The sequence below is a fragment of the Ictidomys tridecemlineatus genome, chromosome 11 (assembly GCF_052094955.1).
Source record: "Ictidomys tridecemlineatus isolate mIctTri1 chromosome 11, mIctTri1.hap1, whole genome shotgun sequence".
NCBI classification, from domain to species: Eukaryota; Metazoa; Chordata; class Mammalia; order Rodentia; family Sciuridae; genus Ictidomys; species Ictidomys tridecemlineatus.
This window is the reverse complement of record NC_135487.1, coordinates 52,287,086-52,312,700: the sequence shown is the minus strand read 5'-3', so window position 1 is coordinate 52,312,700 and position 25,615 is coordinate 52,287,086. Positions and strand designations below refer to the sequence as shown.

Below are 25,615 nucleotides of genomic sequence, written 5' to 3'. Positions count from 1 at the left end.
TGCATTACAAACAGTACTTTATCATCAATGCACAGATAAGGAAATTGAAGTTCAGCAGAATTAAAACAAAGGGTAATAAACGAAGGAAAAGGGACAGGAATAGGAAAGACACTAGAATGAATTGGACATAACTCTCCCATGCTCATTTATGAATTCACCACCAGTGAAATTCCACATCACAGCCACAAGAATGGGAGCCTAATTAGAATAAGTTATACTCCATGTGTGTATAATATGTCAAAATACACTACTATCATGTATATCTAGAAGGAACAAATTTTGAAAATTAAAAAAGAAAAAGAAAATATGTCCTAAGTCACACAGCTAAACACAGCTAAGTGGATTGTGTTTTACTGGCTCCAAACTTAAGCTGCTCAGTATGAATCAAAGCAGTCATACTAAACTGGTCTATTAGTCAAAGTGTTCTTTACCACCAGGTACTCATGATAGGATAGAAGAAATAAGAAATAGGTAGAAAAAAGGCATGAAGGAAGAACAGGAAATGAGATTTTAATTTTTTTAAAACTATATATATGTAGATATATATAATATATATAAGTGGTTGATGAACCTTTATTTATTTATTTATATATAGTGCTGAGAATAGAACCCAGTGCCTCACACATGCCAGGCAAGCACTCACTGAGCCACAACTCCAGCCCCAGATTTTAATTCTTAAGTTCCACATACTTTTCCAAGCATGTTACTTGGTACACCAGTCTGTCTTGCAGGACTGTTAAACCTGCCGATTCCTGGGAAATCTGTCAATCTACCTGTACATTGTTAATTAAAAAGAGAGATCTGATATCATGAAAAAAAGATGTAATTTAGAGGACTTTTCCTGATCAGATAATGAAGACCATGAAAGAGATCACCAGACTGATACCATTCCCACATCCTTCCCATACTCAATCCCTCTCCAAGCATCCTTTAGAAGAAGAGCTGGGAACTAACTCCACAATGCATCCTTAACATTCTCCCTCAATTCTCCTTGCTTTCCCCCAAGGTGTGTCTCTCTCTTTTATTTGTTATGTTCATTTAATGAATGTCCATAGTATAATCAGAATGTTTTAAGATAAAACAAATATTATAAACAAGCACATAATGTAAAATAGTTAGGAAACAAGAAAACCAGTGAAATCAAAGCATATTGAATCAAGTTTCAAAGTGTTTAAGACAAAACAGTGGTAAAATATTAACTCTGCCAACTTCAAAAGAAATACAGGATTCTTAAAACTTGTAGTATAAAAAGACTTGTAGATTATAAGTATTTAAGACAAGTTTCACAATTGAGAATGACTTTATTTCCTTGGAGATGGCAGGCCTACAGAAATCAACTGCCATTACTTAATAGTAACATGAAAATCAATTTCAGTTGCATTCTTTTATACACACACACACACACACACACACACACACACACACACACACCAAGGATGGAACACTGAGGACTCAACCACTGAGACACATTCCCAGCCTTTTCTTTTATTTTCTTTTTTCTTTTTGTATTTTATTTAGAGACAGGGTCTCATTGAGGTGCTTAGGGCCTCACTAAGTTGCTGAGGGTAGCTTTGAACTTGCAATCTTCTTGTCTCAGCCTTCCAAGTTGCTGGTATTATAGGTGTGCACCACTGCACCTGGCTCAATTTCAGACACATTCCTTTTAAAAATTTTTTTTAAAAAATTTTGTAGTTGTAGATGGACAGAATGCCTTTATTTTACTTGTTTATTTATATGTGGTGCTGAGGATCGAACCCAGTGCCTCAGGCATGCTAGGCAAGCACTCTGCCACTGAGCTACAGCCCCCAGCCCCAAACACATTATTTAAAACAAAACAAAACTAGAAAAGACCAGCAAGGTCCACGTATTTTATCCACAGTAATTGGGAAAAAACTACTATTTTATTGCATTAATGTGTTATAGGTACGGTGCTAAGAATTTTACATACATTATCTAAGTAAATTTCACAAACACATTGAAACACCCTATTACTTTTATCCTCATATTTTATGTGAAAATATGGAGGTACAAAGAAATTCAATAACCTATCTGATGCTACAGAATAATTAGTAAAGCAAGGGCTCAAACTGCATAATCTTTTTTTTTTCTTTTTTAACTACTGGGGATTGAACCAGGGGTTCTTTACTACTGAATTATACCCCCAAGCCTTTTTATTTTGAGGAGGGTCTCACTAAGTTGCTCAGGAACTTGGAATCATCCTGCTTCATTCTCCCAAGTTGGCTTGGCTATCTGGGTCTTGGTTTCTCAATTCTAGAATGAGAATAGAATGTCCTTTTATCTCTGCAGTAGAGAGGCAAAATCAAGGTGGCCCAGACTTCAGGAAGGAGCTCATTGCTCAAACATACTCTGAGTTTCTGTTGTTTATGGGACTTGGTTGATACATATATGCCCCTGGCTTTTCTCAAGGAGGTGTCAAAGGACTACATTTTCAGGTCTTTTGAAAAAACACCTTGATTCTTACTTAATCGTAAGTAAATGTTTAAATTTCCAGTGAAAATATACAATGACAAGTTTTTTCCTGGATGAGATAACAGCTTATTTTACCTTCTTTGTAATGCCTATTTTCCAAGTTTTGCTACCATTCCTGGCTCAAACTATATGACCTTTATTGTTTCGTTGTAATTGATCCCATCTTAGACTGAACAGTCAACAAAGACCACAAGCTTGCACGAGTAGTTGGGATGTACCAATGGAGAACATCTCTACAACTTTGATGATTACATACATAATGACTTGCAGAAATGAAAACACAATGTTTCCAACATTAGAAATAAAGTGTAGGAGAGTGGTTACCAGAGACTCAGGAGAAGAGGGGAAAAAGGTGTGTGTGTGTGTGTGTGTGTGTGTGTGTGTGTGTGTGTGTGTGTGTGTGTAGGGGGAAGAGAATGGCCAATGGATATAATGTTACAATTAGGAGGAATCAATTCTAGTGTTCTATGGCATGGTAGAGTGAATATGATTGATAATAAGGCATTGTAATATCCTCAAATAGTTAGGAGAGAGGGTTTTGAATGTACTAACTATATAGAAATGAGAGATTAAAGTTACAGATAACCTGATTACTCTGATTTAATCATTACTCAATTTATATATCAATTAATTCAGCACATAATGCCTTGTAAGAAGGTACAAATATCATGTCTCAACAAAAAAAAAATTAACAAAATTAGAAAAAAAAAAAGAAAAAGAAGAAGAAAGGAACCACTTCACATCTATGATGAAGCCTGGGAAAAGAAACCAGATGTCTCCTAGGTACAGAGACATCTGATCACACACTGTTGGCCCAGCAGTACTAAAAAAGACAGGCAGACAGGTTATGGGAGGAACTGATGGAGCAGAAGTTGAACTCTACTACCCAAAAGAAGCTTGGTGGGATGTTGAGGAGAAAATATGATAAACAGCACGACAGGTAAATGGATCTAGGTATACAATATTATCATTTATTTGTAAAAAGGTACTTCTGAATTGATTGGTTCACATTCTTGTCTTATTACATTATTTATTATTCAATAATTATTTAATTAGAGAATAAGGTACCAAACGCTGTTTTAGATGCTGAGGATATATTTGTGAATAAAATAGACAAAAAAGGTGAATATTTTCAAGGAAGGCAGCTGTAAAGAAGAGAAATATCAGATAATGACTGATTCTGAGAAGAAAATAAGCCATGGAAGGGAAATAGAGAGGCTTGGGTGGGGGCAGAGGTCTCACTGGGAAGGCAGCCACTGAAAGAATTTTTGTAACAGTGGCGGTGGACATCCCTCCATGGAGATGGCTTCAGTGTTCCTTACTCTGAGTGACATTTGCTGATTAAAAGTAAATACACCAAGGGCTGGGAGTATAGTTCAGATGGTAGAATACTTGCCTCACATGCGCAAGGCCTTGATTTCAACCCCAGCACCACACACACAAAATAAGTAAACATAAAATTATAGACAACAAAGCAATATATTTAATATATGCATAAATTATATATACTCATTATTTTTGCTTATCTAAAGAGCTGTATTATACTACATATTTATCAAGTACTTATTTTGTTAAAAATGTCTTCTAAATTTCTAATTTATTATATTTATTTTTTTCATATTTTGGTGCACTATAATTATACATAACGATGGACTTTGTTGTTACATATTTCAAATACTTATTTAATTTTATTATATTATGCTTTTCTCTTTTGCTAATGTGAAGAATTATATTGGTGGTGTTTCCTTATTTTGAAATTACTCTGTTCAGAATAAGTTTGACAATGGTGTAGTATTCTTCAAATATTCAGAGGGAACTGGCTTTGTTAGTATTTTATTTAGAACTTTTGTATCTAAGTCTATAGAAAAACTGATCTCTAATATATTTTGGCAATAAAAATTATTTTAGTTTTATAAAGTGAAGCTATTATCTGTTCTTTAAAAATTTGGAAGAAAAAGCTGTAATATAGTACCTTAAGCTTGGTGAAAGTTTTAAAAAATCACTGAAATACAATACACATACAGTCAATTATATAACTTTTTAAGTGAGTTTTTACTTATTTGCACACAAATTGCTAGAATATATTAATAATAATATATTATTAATAATGTAGTTCCATTTTTACATATTACTATTTTATTCACAACATTTTGTTTAGAATTTTAAAAAACATTTTTATAAAAAAACATTTATTTGTAATTTTCTTTTTTTGCAATATTTTTATAAGATATTAATATCAGACTTAAGTTAGCCTTGTAAAGTAAGATAGGAAGTGTTCCCTCTTTCTCTAATCTCTGAATGTTCCAGGTTGGTACTATTTCTTTTTTTTTTTGCCCATTTTATTTTTAAAATTAATCAACTTATATTAATTAGGTATATATGACAGCAGAATGCATTTTGATTCATTGTACAAAATTGCAGCACGACTTTTCATTTCTTTGATTGTACACGATGCAGAGTTGCACCACATGTGCAGTCATACATGTACCTAGGGTAATGATGTCCATCTCATTCCAACATCTTTCCTGCCCCCATGCCCCCTTCCTAACCTTTCCTTCCCTTTGCCCAATCAAAGTTCCTCCATTCCCCCCCCCATTATGGATCAACCTCCACTTATCAGAGAGAATATTTGGCCTTTGGTTTTGGGGGATTGGCTTACTTTGCTTAGCATTATATTCTCCAATTCTATCCATTTACCTGCAAATGCCATAATTTTATTCTCTTTTAATGCTGAGTAATATTACATTGTTTATATATGCTGCAGTTTCTTTATCCCTTCATCTATTGAAGGGCATCTAATTTGGTTCCAGTTTAGCTACTTGAGTTGAGCTGCTATAAACATTGATGTGGCTGTGTTACTATAGTATGCTGATTTTAAGTCCTTTTTAGACTGAGGAGTGAGATAGCTGGGTCAGATGGTGGTTCCATTCCAAGTTTTCTAAGGAATCTCCATACTACTTTTCTGATTGGTTGCACCAATTTGTGGTCCCACCAGCAATGTATGGTGGGACAGCAATGTATTCCCCTACATCCTCACCAATATTTACTGTTGTTTGTATTCTTGATAACTACAATTCTGATTGGTGTGAGATAAAAATCTTAGAGTAATTTTGATTTGCATTTCTCTAATTACTAGAGATTTTGAGCATTTTTTCATGTATTTGTTCATCAAAAGGATATATTCTTCTGAAAAGTGTCTGTTCAGCTTCTTAGCCCATTTATTGATTGGGTTGTTTGATTTTTGTGTGTGTTAAGTTATTTCTCACCATGCACAAAACTCAACTCAAAGTGGATCAAAGACCTAAGAATTAGACGAATCCTGTGGCCTAATAGAGGAAAAAGTAGGAAAAATATTCATCATATTGGATTAGGCCCTGACTTCCTTAACAAGACTTCTAAAGTGCAAGAAATAAAATCAAGAATTAATAAATGGGATGGACTCAAACTAAAAAGCTTCTTCTCAGAAAAAGAAACAATCAATGATGTGAAGAGAGAGCCCACATTTTGGGAGCAAATTTTTGCCATACGCAGGTCAGATAGAACACTAATCCCCAGGATACATAAAGAATTCAAAAAAACTGAACACCAAAAAATCAAATAACCCAGTCAAAAAATGGTATTATTTGTTTTTGAAGTGATTCCTTAGGTGACTTTTACTTGTGCTTGTAAACTGGAACACAAGCAAGCACATTAGCTGTGTTTTTCAAAAAATATATTTTTAGCTATCCTATCATAGTAAAGGGAAATTTGTATAATTTGTATAATTAAACAAAAATGTAGTTTATTTTTCTTCAGTTTTAAAATGAAATGGGTATCTAAACTTAATATATATCATATGAATTTAAACAATGATTTCCCAGCACCCCTTAAGCAAGTCAGGTTGATTATCTATCTTTCTGGACATTGGATGACACCCTCATCCTTGTCTCTGGGAAACATCATTTTCCCTTTTTCATCATCAATGTAAGTGAAGCCCCGGGTGCTCCCCATACTGGTTGTACTGGTTCCTTGCCTTCTTGCTCGGTAGGGAAATAGCCTGATGGGTGGGTGGAGACATATAAGTTTCAAGTTATATCTTGCACTAAAAAGCACTAGTTAAATTGGTAAAGAAGTATTTGAAAAGAGATTGCCGGGGGAGACTTTAATTAGATACTTAACATATTTAAGTGTCAATGAATTGCTAGTAGTTTGTTCATACACGTGAAGAAAAGAATAAATGAGTTCAAATGGGCACTAAGGAAAAAATAAGTAGCAGAAAGCAAAATCAGTGTAAGAAACCAAGAAAGTACTGCTGTAGCTGCTAAGACTTCTGAGTGGAAGATACACAAAATTAAGTAGAGATGAACAAAGAAAGGCTAACTTTGGGACTGAATAAGACTATAATAAAGGTGGTCTTGAAGAGAAAGTATTTGCCATTCAAAGAAGGTGGTAGGAGACAAGTAAAAGTTTAAAAAGAAAGAAAACAAAAAACCAACCAAGTAACACAGGGCATAGAATTATGGTGATGAACAGAAATTGCAAAAATATCTGCTCCATTTTTTAGGAAACAGGTTCTATGGAAAGAAATGAGAGGTGGAGAGTAAGCATCCAGTATGCATCAGATATTTTATGTATTCTTTTCCTGTTCAGTCTTCATGAAAAGAACCTAAGTGGTGACCACAATTACATTCATTTTTACCGTTGAGGGAATAGGCACAGAGAACTAGCCACTTCCCAAAGGCATACAGCTAATAAAGATTGGCAGCAAAAGGAGATGTTTATTTTCAAACCTATGCTTTTAAACAAAAACAAAATCCCCCAAACACCTATATTACATGGCTACTCAAAAGAAATGAGTTCGGAAGATAGCTGAGGTGGAACGCAGCAGGAGGATGTTTTGCACATTTGGCCTGTGGGAATACTTTGACTGTTTGTGAAAGCAACGCATTGATGAAATGAGAACCAGATTGCAGAAGGTGAAAGTATCAGACGAGGAGAACAACAGAGAAAACCAGAGATGGTGGGCGCAGGCCACGCCTGTATAAAATGCTGGCAGTAAAGAGGCGTAGCAGGGGCTGGGGTTGTGGCTGGGGTAGAGCACACGTCTAGCATGTGTGAGGCCCTGGGTTTGATCCTCAGCACCACATAAAAATAAATAAATAAAGTAAAGGTAATGTGTCCAACTACAACTAAAAAATAAATATTAAAAAAAGGCACAGCAAACTATCAGTAACTATGTAAGGTTGAGTTTTCTTGATGCATTTTTGGCATTATCTAGAAGGATAGGTTACATGATGGTCTCAGCAAGGAAATGTTCATTCTCTAAGAGGGTTAAGCTCTAATTTTTCAACTGTTGTTTTTAAAAATCATTCCCATGTACAGAATAATTCCCAAGAATTTAGAAAGTGAGTGAACTAAACTAGCCTTGACTTTTGGGCACATAATCTGTTGGACTTGGTCATAGGGCCTCCCATTATGTGTTTTCTTTAAAGTCATTCTGTTAATGACAGCAGATGACAGCATCGATACTTTCATTGGAGAAGCTAACATTTCTTTTTAAAGAAACTACATTTCTTTTGATGTCTGACAACCCAAAGGGATCATGTAGGATTTTTTTTTCTTATCAAGAAATAAAGGAAGGCATCACTTAATTTTGGTTTTGTGGGGAAAAGTAAATTCCCTGCTGGTTTGGGGGGAGTGTTTCTGGTTGATATTCCCAGAGCTAACTGAATTTTTTCAGTAATTTGCTATTAGTACTGACTATGCTTGCTGAAGATTTGGCTAATGAATATTTTATAAAGCAGGAGGAAGATGCTAAGTCTCCATTTGGATGACTGCCAAGTCCTAAACCTCTTACCTTGATGTGGCTTCTCAGCTCCAGTCTTGCTGTTTCTGTTGCCCGAGGCTGTCTCTATCTAATGTTCCACTATTAACTGAAACTCCCAGTGCCAAATAAAACTTGGTATTTTGTTTCTCAAACCCTTTCTGTTGATATCCCTATTTTTGCTAACAGAATCATAATTCTAATTACTTAGATTTAAACTTTCAATCACAAGAGCTACTATTCATCAGGGGCTATCTATCAGGAATTATGCTGTTAAATTTAGCAAATATGAATTTCATCTTCCAAAATCCTGTGTGGTAGGCACCAACATTAGTATTACTTTACTACAGGGAAGTTGCAGCTTGGTGAGATCAGTGATTTATTTAATTTTACTTAAAAAGTGCCTGGAATGGCAGGATTTGGTCTGAAGTCTGCAAACACCCAGAGCTTGAAACCTTAGGCCATCTCTCTAGGCTGGAGTGCTTTAGACGTTGTCCATGTAAGGTCGCACACAACGGCTGTCTCCTGTTTTCAATGCCATTGCCTGGGTCATATTTTCATCACCTCTCATCTCTCCTGCATGTTCTTTTTTTCCTGCTCTTTTCCACCATCTGCTCCCAGTTGCTTCACCTACACTGTTCTACTGAAAAGCCTTTGATGATTCCCCTTGGTCTGAGGGTCACTGCCTTACCCAGTCACCTTCCAGTCTTACCACCTTCTAACCAACTTACCTTCACAAATGCTGTGTTTGATCCAGTTTATACTCCTTGCTGTACTCCTGTGTCTGTTGGACTTCTACTTACCCGCTTCATAGTCTAGATGAAGTTGTTACTTCCCTTCATGAAGCTGTCCATAAATCCTCTAATCAGACAAAAGCAGCCTGAACTTTTCCTGTGACTACAAATTCTGCCCTATATTGTGGTCACCTGTGTACTTCTGTTATTCTTTTTTTTAAAAAATTAGTTCCTCCTGATAATACAATGATCTTGACATATCATACACTTTGATTCGAATGGGGTATGAATTCTCATTTTTCCAAGTGTACAGGTTGCAGAATCACATTGGTTATACGGCCACCTACATACATACAGCAATACTAGTGTCTATTTTATTCTGCTGCGCTTCCTATCCCCCCTCCCTCCTTCCACTCCCCTCCCATCACCTCTCTCTACCCAATCTAATGTGACACATTTCTCTCTCTTTTTTTCTTCCTCCTCACATCATCATATATGTATTTTGTATAACAATGAGGGTCTCCTTCCATCTGTTATTCTGATGGGATTCAATCTCGTTCTTCAAAGATTGGACTGTGCTTTGCTGTTTTCTGTGAAGCTTGGAGTTGGGCAACTCTGGGCCACGTACTTAAGGGTAAGGATGAATTAGATTTTATTTGTAAGGTGTTGTCAGGATATGTGGTCCATGTCCTCCATTATTTTGACCTAGTATGGGGAAACAAAACTAATATTCAAAAAATTAACTGAGGAACCAGCAGGAGTTCAACTATGAGAGTCATCAGAGAAGAGAGAGCAGGAGGATGCGACAGGGGGAGAAGGACTTGGAGAGAAGGAGAGACCTGAGGCTGACTCAGAAAAGTGAAGAAAGGGGCTGACAGGGAATGGGGAGGCGTGTTCTGAGATGAGAAGAGCATAAGCGAATGTTCTGAGGTGAGGAGGGACACAGCTGGTCCAGGAAGAAGAATGGCACATAGGAAGCCTAGGGAAATGCCAGGGATGTTAAGCATTTTTTTTAGAGTAAAATAACTCCTGCAAATTTACAGTGTCATTTCCTTAAAAATTTCTTACCCCAAGGCTTTGTGTGGTCACTGGCACTCTCCTAAATTAGTCACAAGAAGTTGGTTTTTACTGTATATTCTTCTACTGCTATATAATTGCTGGAATTCATCTCTGAATTCATCTGAATTACAGTAGTACATGGCAATGTGATGAGGAACTGCTTCTTTTGTTTTTTTTTTTTTACCTGTTACCATGTTTTAAGGTTTTGATGCCCGCTAAAATTTAGGATAAATGCTGATAAATTATTTCATGGAATAGAATTTAGCACTCTGAAAAAAAATACTTTTTAAAACATTTTTACAATTGGCTTTCTATCTACTACAAATGTTTCTTCATTCTGCTTTATTCATGCAAAATTGTCGTGAGATTGAATCTGCCATTGGTCCAAGAAGGAAGTTGTTCACAAACGTGTAATGAAAACACAAAGCTCATCTAGTTACAAGATTTATAATGTAATCCAGATCCAAAATCGACCTGTGGAGACGGGACAAATATTGGTTGTGATAGATTAACACACACACATATTCCCATGAAAGCACTAACAGAAAAAAACTGAAAATTGGGGCTAGGGTTGTGGCTCAGTGGTAAAGCGCTTGCCTAGCATGTGTGAGGCACTGGGTTCAATTCTCAGCACCACATATAAATAAATGAATAAAACAAAGGTCCATCAACAACTAAAAATTTTTTTTTAAAACAACCCTGAAAATTGACAAATTCACTTTGAAAAGTCATTTGGTAAGCCAGAAAAAGGAGAAGGAAAGGGATTTAAAAGGCAGGCATTTTTTACTACATTTTAGGGAAAAGTAAAGACACCCAAACATTTAAAAGTAGAAAGCAATGACTGGTTTTTCCATTTGTTAACTTCTTTTTGATATGAATTACACATCATTTTTTCCTTGGGACTATAACATTGCTAATTTTCTCCATATGTGAAAGATTTGTCTTTGACCTTTAACAACTGTCCTCTAGGCAGTCGACTTACCATCCAGGAACAACACAGCATCGTTTTACATGCACACAAAGGCCTGAAAGCTCCATAAAAATAAATGATCCATGGTATAAGATACATTAACCAGCAGAATAATAAGCTATTTCAGCCCTGTAAATTTTAATGCCCATCCATTCAAAACCACACTGGGTCACTTTGGTATTAAATTCAGAGGAACAAAATGGTAAGTATACATGTTTTATTTGTTAAGCTGCCAGCTATACATTTTGTGTAAAATTTCATTAGTGGGGGCGAACCTATTCAGAGACACATCAGGCAGTGTATATTTAAAAGTAGTGTCTCTTTCTAATACGTGATTTTATGTGTTACAGATACATTTACTATTAAGCATCATGTATATTTAATATAATGTCTACATCAGTGTCCTAAAAAGCCTTTGTTCAGTTATAGTTTCCATTATCGAAGAGCCAGTGTACGGTCCTTCCACAATTTTGTAAAGTGCAGGCAGCCCACAAGAGCTTCTACTTTTAGCTTGAGGCCCTATGGGACCATGGTAATTGTTATGAAGTCATTAATTCTACCTCAGCAGTTTCAACTGTCAGGTACATGTAACAATAATTGCAGTTAATGAATGCTGCTCAATTTATTAAGTGCAAAATGAAAACCAGTATTCCTTTATATGCAGCACTGAGGCATATTAACATTTATCATTTGTGTATACCATGCTGACTATTCCACTATCTTCTGTTGGCCAGGATACATAGTCATATATTGCCAAAATTTCTCTTCATCAAAAAGGACTGCAGGAAATTCTAACTTTCTAGCTAAAGGATAAATAAAATAATTACTACCCAAAGTTTTATTTAATAAGAAGCTATGTTTATGAAAAACAATCCAACAGAACCAAGACTTAGTTCCTGCTGTGGATAAACAAGACTCTCTCGTACACCCTCCCTGACCCTGATCCTTACAAAAGCTTCCAGTTGTTTGAAGTATTAGGCTTAAAATTTTTGACAGTAACACTTTGTGTGTGCATAGATACAGCCCATTTCATGATTTGAAAAGAAAAATCAACATTTCTCAGTTTCAATCACTCAAAGTAAACTGCGTAGACATTTGCAAGAGCAAAGAGAGAAGAATTTCTGAAAACATAGGATGAAACTGTATCACTTTTAGGATCCCAGAGGCATCTGCTTCCAATAAGTATGCTCTGACCATTCAGTTGTCCAATGTGAATCATTACAATTAGTTTGTACCGTGGAATCATCAATTCCTTGACCCGGGCTTTAATAACCTAGAAATTTAAAAAAAGGAGAGGGTTCCTTATTTAGCCACATATGAAAATTCAGAAATCTCAACCTTTGTTATAAACATAGTGGATTTAAAAAAAAACAGCGTGATCCATTGTAGATGCTTTCCATAGTGGTTGTAGAACTGAAGCTATGATTTCCTTTAGAACTGTCCTCATGTGATAGGATGTTCAGGGGAAAAATCATAACATCAGCAATAAATCTACATTTTCTAAGGCACATGGAAAAACTCATTCAGGGCACATTAATTCTGTGTTCTTGAAAACCTAAATTAAGGTGGCATCCCTTCAAGAGTGTTAGCACTAGGCTAGTCTAAACTAGAGTCATACTGTCTTTCAGTTCTGAGCAGGAGTCATTCTCTGCAATCTCTTGTAACTCGAGCAGTCACAAAGGTTTATTAAATAGTTCACTAAAAACACAAAGCAGAGGAAACCATGCTAAATTGGTAGTAATTTTGTTGATAAAACTAGAAAGGATTTAGGGATCCATTGTCTATATTTAATGGCTCTTAAAAAGCTGCTATGGTGAAAAGAAAATGATGATCCAAACACTATCTTTTACAATAAAAATTTTTAAAGTGGAGTAGTTTTTATATATTTGTGTTCAAAATACATTGTTTTACCCATAATGAGGGGAGAAAGGGAACAGAATAATGGAGGAACTTAGGACTGGGCAAAGGGGAGTGAGGAGAGGGGAGGGAGTAGTGGGGTGGTGGGAAAGATGGTGGAATGAGACAGACATCATTACCCTAAGTATATATACCATTGTATGAATGTGACTCTACATCAAGTACAACCAGAGAAATGAAAGTCTGTACTCCATTTCTATACAATGAATCAAAATGCACTCCAATATCATGTATAACTAATTAGAAGAAATGAAAAAACTACATTGTTTTAGACAAATGCTTGTTATATAACACATATATGGCATATGACATAATAAACAGTTTAAAAAAACATAATTTTTAAACTACTACTGAAAGGTGAATTTCCTTCATTAAAAGTAGAAGATGTGGTGTGCTTTCAGCAAATATTGTAGTTATAGCTAACCACTTAGGCAAATCACACATGTACCTCTGAAATTGTTTTAGTTATCTGTCTGCAGAACTCTGGTTCATATTCTTCTTTTTGCAGATAGTCAGTCAACACATCTTGCAAGATATGATTAACAGTGACCACAGGAAAATGTTTGATAGGACCTGAAAATACACATGGGAAGTTCTTTGTAAGAAGTAATTTAAAATCATATCCTCCTGCCCGTAGACTAATCAGAGAACACTGAAACATGGAGAGGCCTTTACTAGTCTGGTGGCCTCTATATCATAAGGAAGAAAGAGGTCCTAATGAGGTGTCCAGTTAGGTTTTTCTGGGGGAAGAAAAGAAGACAATACATCAGACTATGTACAGAGTGTGATTAACACTGTTTGACTTTGCAGATCTTTCTTCCTAGTTCCCATGCTGGTGTCTTAACTTCAGTGTCAACATATTTCCAGTTGGCTCCCCAGCTCTTCCATCCTCTAATTTACCTACCACTTGGCAATGAGAACAATTGCTTGAAACCCTGGACTCTGAAGTGATATTTCGCTCGACAAGTTCTATGGTTTGGCTCCTAACCAACCTATGGTCTCTGCTTCTCTGCCATAGCCCCCATACCCATGCTGCTCCAGCTCCTGGGGCCCACCTGTCTTTTAAAGGATGCTCACGTGTCTTTTCTCTTGCACTTACTTTCAAGTGGAGCACCACTCCCCATCTGTGCATCTGAGAAATATCCACTCATATTTCAAGTCCAGCTCAGATGTCTTCTTCAGATAGACTTGAACCTCCCCTCAGGTGCAATTCATCCCTTCAGCTCTCCCTAATTCCCGCACACTGGTCCCTGCTGCTATACTGGCTCATCATCCACTTGATAATAGCTAAGGCAAATCTGAGTTTCTCTCCAGTGAAATGGTAAGCAAGATTGGATTTTATCCTTTTCAAAGTCTAATTCAGTGCTAAGCACATAAATATTTAATGTATGATATCTGAATTTAAATAGAATTAAACACTTTATAGATAATAATCATCACACAAATAATGGCTACTTTTTTTTTTGCTAGTCATTTTCTATGTATCAGGCACCATGATAAGCACTTTACTTTTGTTTATATAATTGTTTATAATCTGAGCTGAATCTCCCTTGTTAACTCCAATACACAGGTCTAAGTTAATTTCATTAACCTGTCTAGAATCACACAGTGGCAGAGCTGGGATGGACAGGTTTGTCTAATACTAGAATTTATATTTTCGACCGCATTTAGTTCGCATTCAGGTCATTATTTCAAACGAATCTATTTTATCCTGCATCCCTGGAATGTGAGCCTTATGATCTCTCTGGTCATCTGCTCATGTCATGATATAACGTGGCAACTGTGTCAGGGCTTGACATCTACACTCTGAGTCACTGCTGAATTGATAAAGATGAAGGAATGAGACTGGGAATCATATCCAATTCTCTTTTAGTAGTCATCAGTATCTATTAATAAGTTTAGTTTAATGCCTGTATCTGTCAGGGTCTAAGTAAACATGGCAAACTGAAGTTAGGAAAATCCAGAATGATTCAATCAAGGGTCTGACGGGGTCGGAGGAAATCCTAAGGGATAGTGCAGTCCTCCATGGCCAGTGGAAGTGAGGATGTTACTCTCACCCAACCCTTGGCTGGAGGAATCCGGGAAGGCAGTTCTTAATCCCAGAACAGTTGTGTGGAGATGGCTCCCTTGTGAGCAGCTAGCCTCCTTTGGCTGAGATGAGCCCATGGGCAGGGATCCAGGAAAGTGAATTCCCAGGCTACACAGTCCTCCCTTCTACCTTCCTGCTGCAGTTTCTTAGGCTGAACTTAACAGAAGGGTGTAGTTTGTGACCATAGGCTAGTCACCTGAGGATCCAAAAATAGTGTTTTCACTTGGATAATATAGAAATTGCTCACTTCAATTTAAATCGTGGTGGGAAGTAAGTCGACACATGTGATACGATGACTCTGAGAACTAACCACTATTAAAACTAACCATTATTCAGCAGACATCTTTCTTCTATGGAACAGACATGAGATTATCAATCTGTGAATGGCTTGCTCCTGCTGCTTGGGGTCAGAGATAGAGCAACATATGTAAGTACCCCTGTAAACTAGTTCCAATTCATACAGTTCTGTTACTTTCCTGTGGATCTTATAGAAAATTTCCATTTGAATATTCCTGGCCATCTTCACTCACATGGAACTTAGTTCTGCCTGGCATTGTATCTACTTATATGCTTGATTTCCTTTAGAAAATGGCAGATTCCTTGAGTGCAGGTATTTTGTTCGCCTAGTGCTCCTCTCTTCCTTCTGGGAACAATATCTTCCTTTCTGGGAACTGATCTCTTCATTCTCCACTCATGTGGCTCTTTAGGATCTACCTCTCACCTTCCATAAGCTCAAGTTCTGAGCATGGTTGATTGACTCACAGGTGACACTGCCCTGAGACAGACCAATTAGAGTCCTTTCTAATTAGACACTCTTATTTTAAACTGGAACTAGAAAAAAAAAAAAGAGTCAACCTCTTCCTTTAGCAGAAGACTTGTGAATCTTAGGAACTGCCAAAGGACATATTTTTTCATTGTAGAAAGGAAGCCTGCACACAGGTTAGCACTAGAAAGAGAATCTGGGTGACACTTGAGTCCCTGTTCCCAATAGTTCCCATTGTCTTTCCAATGTTCTTTCCATACTTTGCTCAGTTTTTTTTCCAATTCTATTAATAAGCTTCTATTTTGAAAAAAATTTGAAATATAGAAATAAAAATTTCTTTTCTTATTTCATTGTGGCCTTTCCCTATACATCCAGCATCATCCATTGCTTAGGTTGGGATGCTGAGATAGAGAGATAGAGATAGAGATAGATAGATAGATAGATAGATGGATAGATAGATAGATAATAGATAGATAGAGTCAATGTTTGATTTTCAAATTAAGCTTCTCTGAAGTCACTTTCAGAATTGACTAGCTTTTCTTCTTTTTTTAGGTAGCTTTTTCCCCAACTGTTTTAGAAATTTAAAGGCAAAGATGTGAAGAAATTATGACCAAATAAAATTAAAAATAGATTTAAAAGAGGACAGCTATAGTTAAGATCACTTAATATATCCAGGCCCAATTGTAAGCTGGGGTAATGAGAATTACAACATATTAATTTTCGTTAGGATTAAGTGAGTTAAATATTTACAATGTTTAGAACAGTTGTACCACATAATGAAACACTCATTAGATATTTATTTTATTGGTGTTTTGCTGTGACTGTGGTTATGGCCCTCTGAAGTAAGCGGTGGGAGAGGATGCGCCTTGCTGAGAAGACAGCAGGATGGGAGAGGAGATAAGTAGGAAGATAGTAAGGCCCCCAGGGTTGGGAAGGACCCATGGGGTGGCACAGAGTCAATACTGAGAGATTGACAAGTTCTGCCCAAGAAAATCTGACACCAGAGACAGGACCCGATCACTGCACCAAAACTGAGCTCAAGTGATCTTTGTCTCTCCTCTCAGTACGTAGGTTCTCACTATTTCGCTGCTTCATTCTCAGGCAGGCTGTCTTCATGTGACTGCAAAGATGTGTAACAAAAGCCCTCATGCTTATAAACAACGTTTTTAAAGAATCAGGCACCACTTTAATCATAACTCCAGAAAAAGTCTCATGGAACACTTCATCTATAATCAATAGGAAGCTTCATTGAATATCACAGGAGGCCTTTATTCTTAGAGATTATGGTATGTTTCTGGAGTCTGACACTTTCAGGAGCAATAGAAACCAACCGAGAAGCAATTCAAATAGATTAACTCATTTGATTCTCATAGACTATCATCCTTATTTACATATGAAGAAACTTAAGATTCAAGGATGTTAAACACTTAACTCAAATATCATTTGCCTAGAATTTATCAAAACCAGAATTCAAATTTAGATGTATCAGATCCCAAGCCTGTGTGTTCTTCTGTACTCTTGTTTAGTAATTAGTGAAAAAATGCAAATTATGTTTACTTTAAAAAAAAACAACTTTCTCCATTTCCTCTCCTACTTTCATGAATTACATTCATGTTGCACCTCAATTTTGGTAACTGTAATTGTTCAAAGAGAGGACAAACCTGCTATACACTTAAGATGTGTTTAGGCGATGCTAACGTCATTGGCTAAAATAAAAATTTAAACATGATAGAGTTGGTAACTGACTGATTTCCATCCCCACTCTTCTAGCCAGTATTACATTGTGTAGATATGAGAAAATTTTACTAAAGGCTCACAGAGTACCTTTCTCATGCAAAATAAGCCCAGAAATAAGTAGAAGTGGAAATACAGTTTTGATTAAAATGGCTAAAATTAAAAAGTGGATTGTGGAACATAAAGAGACTTTCATCATAAATAAATAATTCACACAGACTTTTATAAAAAATATGGAAATATTTTATCTGTACTAAGCTTTTCCTGAAATTACTTTTCTAACTTGGTCCAACACCCAGTACTAAAACTGATAAGATAATTTAGTTTGTCTATTTAAAGAAATACGTTGTGAAAATGTAGCTTCACAAAGAAGAAACACAGGAATTCACATTTCAACTGCCTTATCTTTTTGAAATCTGATTCAAAGCTTTTCAGTGGGTGTAGCTCAAGGGTATAGGCCCCCAGTGCTTAAGAAGTTCTCGTTATAAGTGGGGGAAAATCCTGATCCAAACTTATCTCACCAAACTGAAAAGTCTAAGATAGCTAACTGGATTTAGGATTCAAATATGGCACCAGGATTCAGTTGTTCTCTCTGTTTCATGTGGAGTTCTATGTGAGGGCAAGAGGGTAGAAAATACCACAGATCCTACATTTCTTTGGATTCCATGGCCTTATCTGCTTCTCTAACAGTTCAGACAATATTTCCTGAATTTCATCTCAGAAGTTTTTATTGGATTGACCAGGGTTACATGCCATCCAGAATCAGTTACTGTGCCGTCTATGAAGCCAGCGTTGTCACAGCAGAATTGTGTGGACAAAATGTGGTAATGGTCGTGGCTGTGGAACATCCCCAAGGAAAATTGGGTATTGTCACCAGAAAGAGTATAAAAATGTATTGATGGCAGCAATATTAGCTAGTGGAAACCTAGTCGACTGACTAATGATGAAGCCCTATAATCCATGCAGTTTTAGAGATTACTGTCGAAAACTGCATACAGGATCTAGTAGGATGCGCTGGTAGTTTATAATTTTCTTGGGGTTAACTGGTCACAGATGGAATTACCCTGGCTCATGGGGCCTTTTTTTTTTTTCCTCTTGGGAAGTCTCTGTGGAATTTCTATAGAGCAGTAATTACACATAAATTCAGATAATCGTGGGCAGGTACATATTTAGAGAAAACAAGTGGGTCTATGAGAAACATGAATGGGAAAAGATATTTGCTATGGGCTCCACTTGGGAGTATAGGGGCAGGTGCAAAGATCTTTGTTTTCAAAGACCTGAAACCTCTGTGGTAATAGATAAACATCTCTGTCAACAGGGGACCACAAATTATTTGCTTCTGCCTTGAAGATTTTTCCTCCACCCATCAACAGTACTGGTTGGTTTTGTTGGATAAAAAACATCAACGCATATATCTTTCACTTAACTTGTGTGTGTGTGTGTGTGCGTGTGTGTGTGTGTGTGTGTGTGTGTAAAATGTATATAATAACTCCATCCAGAAATATCTAATGAAATTCTTAATTTAGTTATGTCAAACACACATCAATGCCTCCCAGTGAATTACTTTGTATTTAGGAAACACTGGTAAAGAAAAGCAGGCAATAAATGATGTTCCTATTTTGCAGAGGAAGAAACTAAGGCAGCGTCAAATTAATCAATTAAGGTTCTTATGCCAGGATTGAAGACAATGACAGGCTATCAGATATCATTTTAAGTAAACATCAGTTATTATAATTTTATAAGAGGGATGAGTGATTAAGTAACACACCCAACTGGTAGGTGTTCTCCATCTGGACTGGAAGGCGAGAGACCTCGTCACGTTGGCCTGGTTCATCCATATAAGACACGGTACTCATAGAGCTAAAAGCAAGGGAGAAAATACATTTTAACCACTCTTATTATAATAATTTAAAAAACCCATACTATTGCTTTAAGCTAATATATTTACAGAGGTAAAATTTTTTCTATGGAAATTTCAAGGAAGTCTTTATATAAATATTCCAGGGACCTATTTAAAGTCTAAAACATGTTAGAGATGAAAACAACTGAGATGAAGAGAAGTTAGTTGGAGCAAGTATCAGTGAGTGGTTGAAGGCTGGTGGAGTTACCCAGGTCATCTGGCCATCCAGAAAGTGCCCCTGGGTTGCTGACTATAGCGTGATAGAGTGCCTGCTTCAAAAGCCACTGCCAATTGCATCTCTAACACAGATGCAAAAATATTCCTCAAAGTAGACAAAGCTCACAAGGGACTGGTGATATATAAGGGAGCTTAAAATGTTGGGAAACAAATCTGTGTATACATAGGGTATTATAAAAAGCTCACTATTATATGTTCCTACCAAATCCCTTCAGTATAAAGGAGAAAAATGAGAAACTTATCTGGTGAAAGAAACCACAATTCACCCAAACTATTCTAAGTCAATAAGCATCAATCACCCTTTTCAACATTAAGAAAGAGTTTGGGCTTGGTTACCAAGGCAACCTGAGCTTATCCAGGTGCTAAATAGGAGACACAAGCAAAGGGGAGCCCCCACTGTCCCTCCAGCACTACTTTAATTCAGCTCAGCGCAGATGAAATTCAACTTCGAACTCTCTACCCCCAATTTCCTCCACCTGTGAATGTGGAAGTTGAGACAGATGTCATTTCAAAGGATATGCTAGAATAGCATGTGTGAACAGAGTGACCACTTTTCTAAATAGGCTTTTTTTTTTTTTGCTTTAATTAAATGAGAACGAGATATCTGTTCTTAACCCTTTGGGGTTTTCCCTCTGTAAGGAGTTGAAATTTGCTCTGTGGAATTAATGAACTTCTTGCAAATTGATATTTTAAGGACAACATGGATAGTTTATTTGAAAAATCTTTTAATACAATACAATTTACAGGATAAATTAAGGTTTACCCAATCAGCCCAAGAAAGGGATGCAGGAAATACTGGCTCCTTTCCCCACCCCCCCCAACGTGGTGGGTTTCTGGATTGGTGATTTTCTCTTCTTTTTTATAACACCTGTGTGCCTCGGTTTTCTGCTGCCCTTTGAAGTAGCAAGCAACCTAATTGGCTCTAGCGGCCGCAGGTGTTGTGGGTAGTATCAAAGATGAACGTTTCTGCTTTGAAAACCCCATGTTGTATAAATAAGCCCCTCTATTCTGAGATCACTCAGTGCACCCCAGAATGGTAGGTGCTTTCAGCTTTGCAAAACATTTCCCATCAGTTATCTCATTTTAAAACCTTCACAATATCCTGTAACATAAGCAAAGGAGTCATTATTCTACCCATTTCAGAGATAAAGGAAATGAAGCAAAGGGTTTAATGCCATACATGTTGGGAGGAAGACAGATTTCAAATATTGAGCTCCCTATTGAGTTCCCAGTGACAAAGTCTCACATATGATGATATCTGACAGAATGAAAATAACTACTTGACATAATCAGTTACTGTAATTAAAATTTATAAGCACGACCTTCAGAAGGTTTTGATAAAAACCCTATTTCTTTTCTTCTAAATACCACACTAAAAATTCAGAGACAGTGGTAAGTAGAGTTGGTACAAGACTCAAATTAGCTAGGGTGAATAGTCTAAGACTAAAACTAAGGCAAATAAGGATTTTTTATAAACAAAAATCCTCACTATTGCTTTATTCAGACTTACTTGAAGATGAATAATCATATACTTCATAGTATCATTGCTATGAAATTAGTGTCATAAGGGCAGCTTTAAAACTCTAATGGTAAAATATTGGCATGCAAATAGAAAGTTTCACAGATTGCTTTTTATGAATTATTGAAGATGATTTCACTCAGTACCTTTTTATTTCCACAGTAGTCACATAAACAATGTATACTTGTAAAAAATTTAAAGCACGTAGAAAATGATAAAGGAAGAAAATTATACAAAAATGACAAACCTCAGTGGTTACCTAAGCACTATCAACATTAAAAAAAAAATCTTTTCAATGATAGATCTTGCATATGGAAATTGTAGCAGAGCTGCTGGTGTTATTTTATCTTCCCATTTGAAACTGTATCATGGATAACTTTCCATGTCAACAAAGAGTAGTGTGCATCAATATTTTAAACATCAAGACAACACTTACCATATGAATATTCTGCACTTTGTTAACCATTTAGTCACTGGACCTTTTAAGTTGTTTCACGTATTCCATTATCATAAAGAAAATTATAATAAGCATTGTGGTGTGGACTCCCATTTTCTTTCCAATGTTGTTCTCTCCTACTTTGGTTACAGATCCGTAAGTTTGTGAGAATATTTCTGTTTAAATTAAAGGCGAATTCTTATTCTCTTTTTCTTATTGTAGTTAACATGGCTTGAACTAATGAAATGCAAATGAAACTGTTAGGTGGAAATTTTGAGAAAGCTTCCTCAAAAACAAAACAAAGTGAATTTAACCAACAGAAACCTGGTTTTCCCCTCCTTGGTTAGTGGAATATGGATATGATGGTAGGAGCTCAGCAGCTTCTTGGTCCTTGAGATGACCTGTGGATCATATAGATCAGAATGACCAAAGCCCAGTTCCCGGAATTGCCTCTCTCCAGGCTTCTTTTATGTAAGAGAAAAATAAATTCCTATTTTATTTAGACTAGTGCTTGTTTTTTAAATAAATAATTATAAGAAGCATTAGGTGTAACTGACACAAATTCTAATTGATGCAGTTTGCCATTTTTGAGGGCAATGCTTCAAGCAATAGAATATGAAACCGGATGTGAATGTTGTGGAGGAGATGAGGATTTGAGGGATAAGGTTTCAGATAGTTTGATGGAAACCTGGAAACCTTATCATGTTTAGTCAACTGTTTTCCATACCTTGCGAGGCTGCCCATGTCCTCATCAAGACTATAACTTCATGAAAAATTGTAAGAAAAATCTTACTTTTTAAAAACCGTGTGTATGTGTGTGTGTGTGTGTGTGTGTGTGTGTGTGTGTGTGTGTTTGCTTGAAGTACTGGAGATCAAAATGAGAGCTTTACACATTAGCCAAGTGCTCTCCCACTGAGCTACACCCTAAACCCTATTTATGATATTTTTGAAAACCCAGATCTGATAGTTCTGATATCTGAATGAGATGGATTAGAGAAAGAGAAAAAAAGAAGAATGAGCTGAATTTAAAAAAAAAAAACTAAGGTATTCAGTCCTTGAGAAAAGAGTTAAAATATTAAAAATACTTGCTATATGGGCAAATAACATTCAACTACAATATGGGTATGGCAAAGTTTTAGAAATGAAAGAGTTCCTATATTTTAAAATTGGGGGATTTAGTAATAAGTTCAGAACACTGACTTAGGAAAATGTGGATATATTTCCTACCAATAAATAGCTTCACTCAAGCCCTTTCAAATCTTTAAAGATAAAGCATGAGGTACTCCAGAAATAAATTATAATTTTAATTATTAATGGTATATATATAATAAATGTATATCATCATATATGTATTAGATTCCTGTCACAATGTTGCAAGTTGAGTGGATGAATTTCAGTTGTCCCATAAAATTTATATCAAAATATATAAATTTGATACAGAATTCAGTGAATGCTGGCAATTGTATGTGCTACTATGAGAACAGTTAAAAATTAGCTTTCACGGAGAAAGAGCGTATGTACAAAATAACAATCTTTAGCTCTTACATTGTAGCTGGCTGACTTTGGAAATGTCTCATACTAACCTCTCATTATTGCTGAGAGCAATATGGCTTTGAACCTGTGCATCCATCCAGGGCTACAACAGAGGTTCCATCAGCTATCTTTGACCCTCGCCTCACCTCTTGGATGAGCTTTAGCTCAATGCCCTTCAGACACTAACTCTCTTCTCTCCTCACACATTCACAACTACTGTGTTTTGTGGTTTTTGAAAAGAGTGTGGAACTTATTTATTCTTTGATGAAATTTATTTTCTCAAAAACATGTTGCAAATTTTCTTACTGACCCATCCATGGATTACATAGACTACAAGGCCTGTCTTATTGCTATGACTGTTGGAGACAGTAACAATACCTTCAATTAAATATCAGCAGACACCATAGCATCTATTCTTATTGAGAGCTCTCTTTCAGATATTTTCACTGCCATTTTTCACCATTTATTTAGTTATTTAGTGACACATAAAATTGTACATATTTGAGTATCACATGATGTTTTGATACATGTTCACATTGTGTAATGTTCAAATCAGGGTAATCATATCTACCTTTTCAAACATTTATCATTTCCTTGGATGAAAACATCAAAAATTCTTTCTCCCAGCTCTTATTTCTTTTTAAGAAAAACCTACAATACATTATTGTTTACTTTGAAGTTTTGAAGCTGAAACAAGAGGTAACTAAATGTCAGAAGTATCATCTCTTCCTTGTCTTTGTAAATAAGAAATGCCTGGAGCCACCATCTCCTTAGTGGTATCATTAAAGTGGGCCATTTTTTAGGCTGGGGATATAGCTCGGTTGATAAGAGTGCTTTCCTCCCATGCACAAGGCCATGGGTTCAATCTCTAGTACATAATAATAATAATAATAATATGAAGTGAGATGTTTTTTGGAGGGGAGGGTCTGGTGAATGGGGGAAGTTATTGCTAAGGTCATCTGCTGCCTCCCAGTGGAGAAATGTCAGAGTGCACAGAGAAAAAGGCTTCAGGTTCTAATTTATATTTTTGTTCTTTTGATTTTTTTTTAAAAAAAATCATTCAAGAAATACTTTTTGACCACAATATATTAAGCAAAGTGGGAGTTAATGGTAATACAAGAAAAATTAAACCCATTTTTAACAAATGTAATGTAGAATGTAAGATAAAATATGCATAGAAAAATCCTTTTCTTGGGAGTTCAGTAAGTTTACTGAATTTTGGTGTAGTTTTGGGGTGTTTTACTCACATTGTTGGTGAGGTGATGGTAAAGGATAGCTGAGGAAACTGATGCTGCAGCTCCCCAGTGAGCACACAAGTTCAAAACCACACTGTACCCAGCAATCATCAGGGAGGTAACACTGGGATTGTGGGTGCCAAGGTTACCTCTTTGTTACTATGGGATCATCAAGAAGGGGCATGGCCCATCATAGCAGATTTCTTTCTTTTCCTTTCTTTCTTTCTTTCTTTCTTCTTTTTATTGGTTGTTCAAAACATTATAAAGCTCATGATATATCATCTTTCATACATTTGACTCAATTGTGTTATGAACTCCCATTTTTACCCCAAATACAAATTGCAGAATCACATCGGTTACACACTCACATTTTTACATAATGGCATATTAGTGACTGTTGTATTCTGCTACCTTTCCTATCCTCTACTATCCCCCCTCCCCTCCCCTCCCATCTTCCCTCTCTACCTCCTCTGCTGTTGTTCAGTTCTCTTCCTTGTATCCCTCCCCCTTTCCCCTCACAACCTCTTATATGTAATTTTGCGTAACATTGAAGGTTTCCTACCATTTCTATATGCTTTCCCTTCTCTCTTTCTTTCTCTCCCCCCACTCGTCTTTGATTAATGTTAATCTTTTCCTCATGCTCTTCCTCCCTGCTCTGTTCTTAGTTGCTCTCTTTATATCAAAGAAGACATTTGGCATTTGTTTTTTAAGTATTTGCTAGCTTCGCTTAGCATAATCTGCTCTAATGCCATCCATTTCCCTGCAAATACTATGATTTTGTCATTTTTTAGTGCTGCGTAATACTCCATTGTGTATAGATGCCACATTTTTTTTATCCATTCATCTATTGAAAGGCATCTAGGTTGGTTCCACAGTCTAGCTATTGTGAATTGTGCCACTATGATCATTGATGTGGCAGTATCCCTATAGTACGCTCTTTTAAGATCCTCAGGGAATAGTCCGAGAAGGGCAATAGCTGGGTCAAATGGTGGATTCATTCCCAGCTTTCCCAGGAATCTCCAAACTGCTTTCCAAATTGGCCGTACCAATTTGCAGTCCCACCAACAATGTACAAGAGTACCCTTTTCTCCACATCCTCGCCATCACTTGTTGTTGTTTGACTTCATAGTGGCTGCCAATCTTACTGGAGGGAGATGGTATCTTAGCGTGGTTTTGATTTGCATTTCTCTGACTGC

General features: G+C 36.4%; 1 protein-coding gene across 1 annotated transcript in view; it reads right to left on the bottom strand.

Annotated features, from left to right (window-relative positions):
- Positions 1 to 10,522: 10,522 nt before the first annotated feature.
- Dynlt5 (dynein light chain Tctex-type family member 5) overlaps positions 10,523 to 25,615 on the bottom strand; it is a 28,505-nt gene continuing 13,412 nt past the window's right edge. The window contains exons 3-5 of the mRNA XM_005332378.3: positions 19,328 to 19,419; positions 13,422 to 13,546; positions 10,523 to 12,329 (exon numbers count right to left, since the gene is read on the bottom strand). Coding sequence (XP_005332435.2) covers positions 12,126 to 12,329; positions 13,422 to 13,546; positions 19,328 to 19,419 — 421 coding nt within the window. The 3' untranslated portion in view covers positions 10,523 to 12,125. The remainder of the gene's footprint in view (positions 12,330 to 13,421; positions 13,547 to 19,327; positions 19,420 to 25,615) is intronic.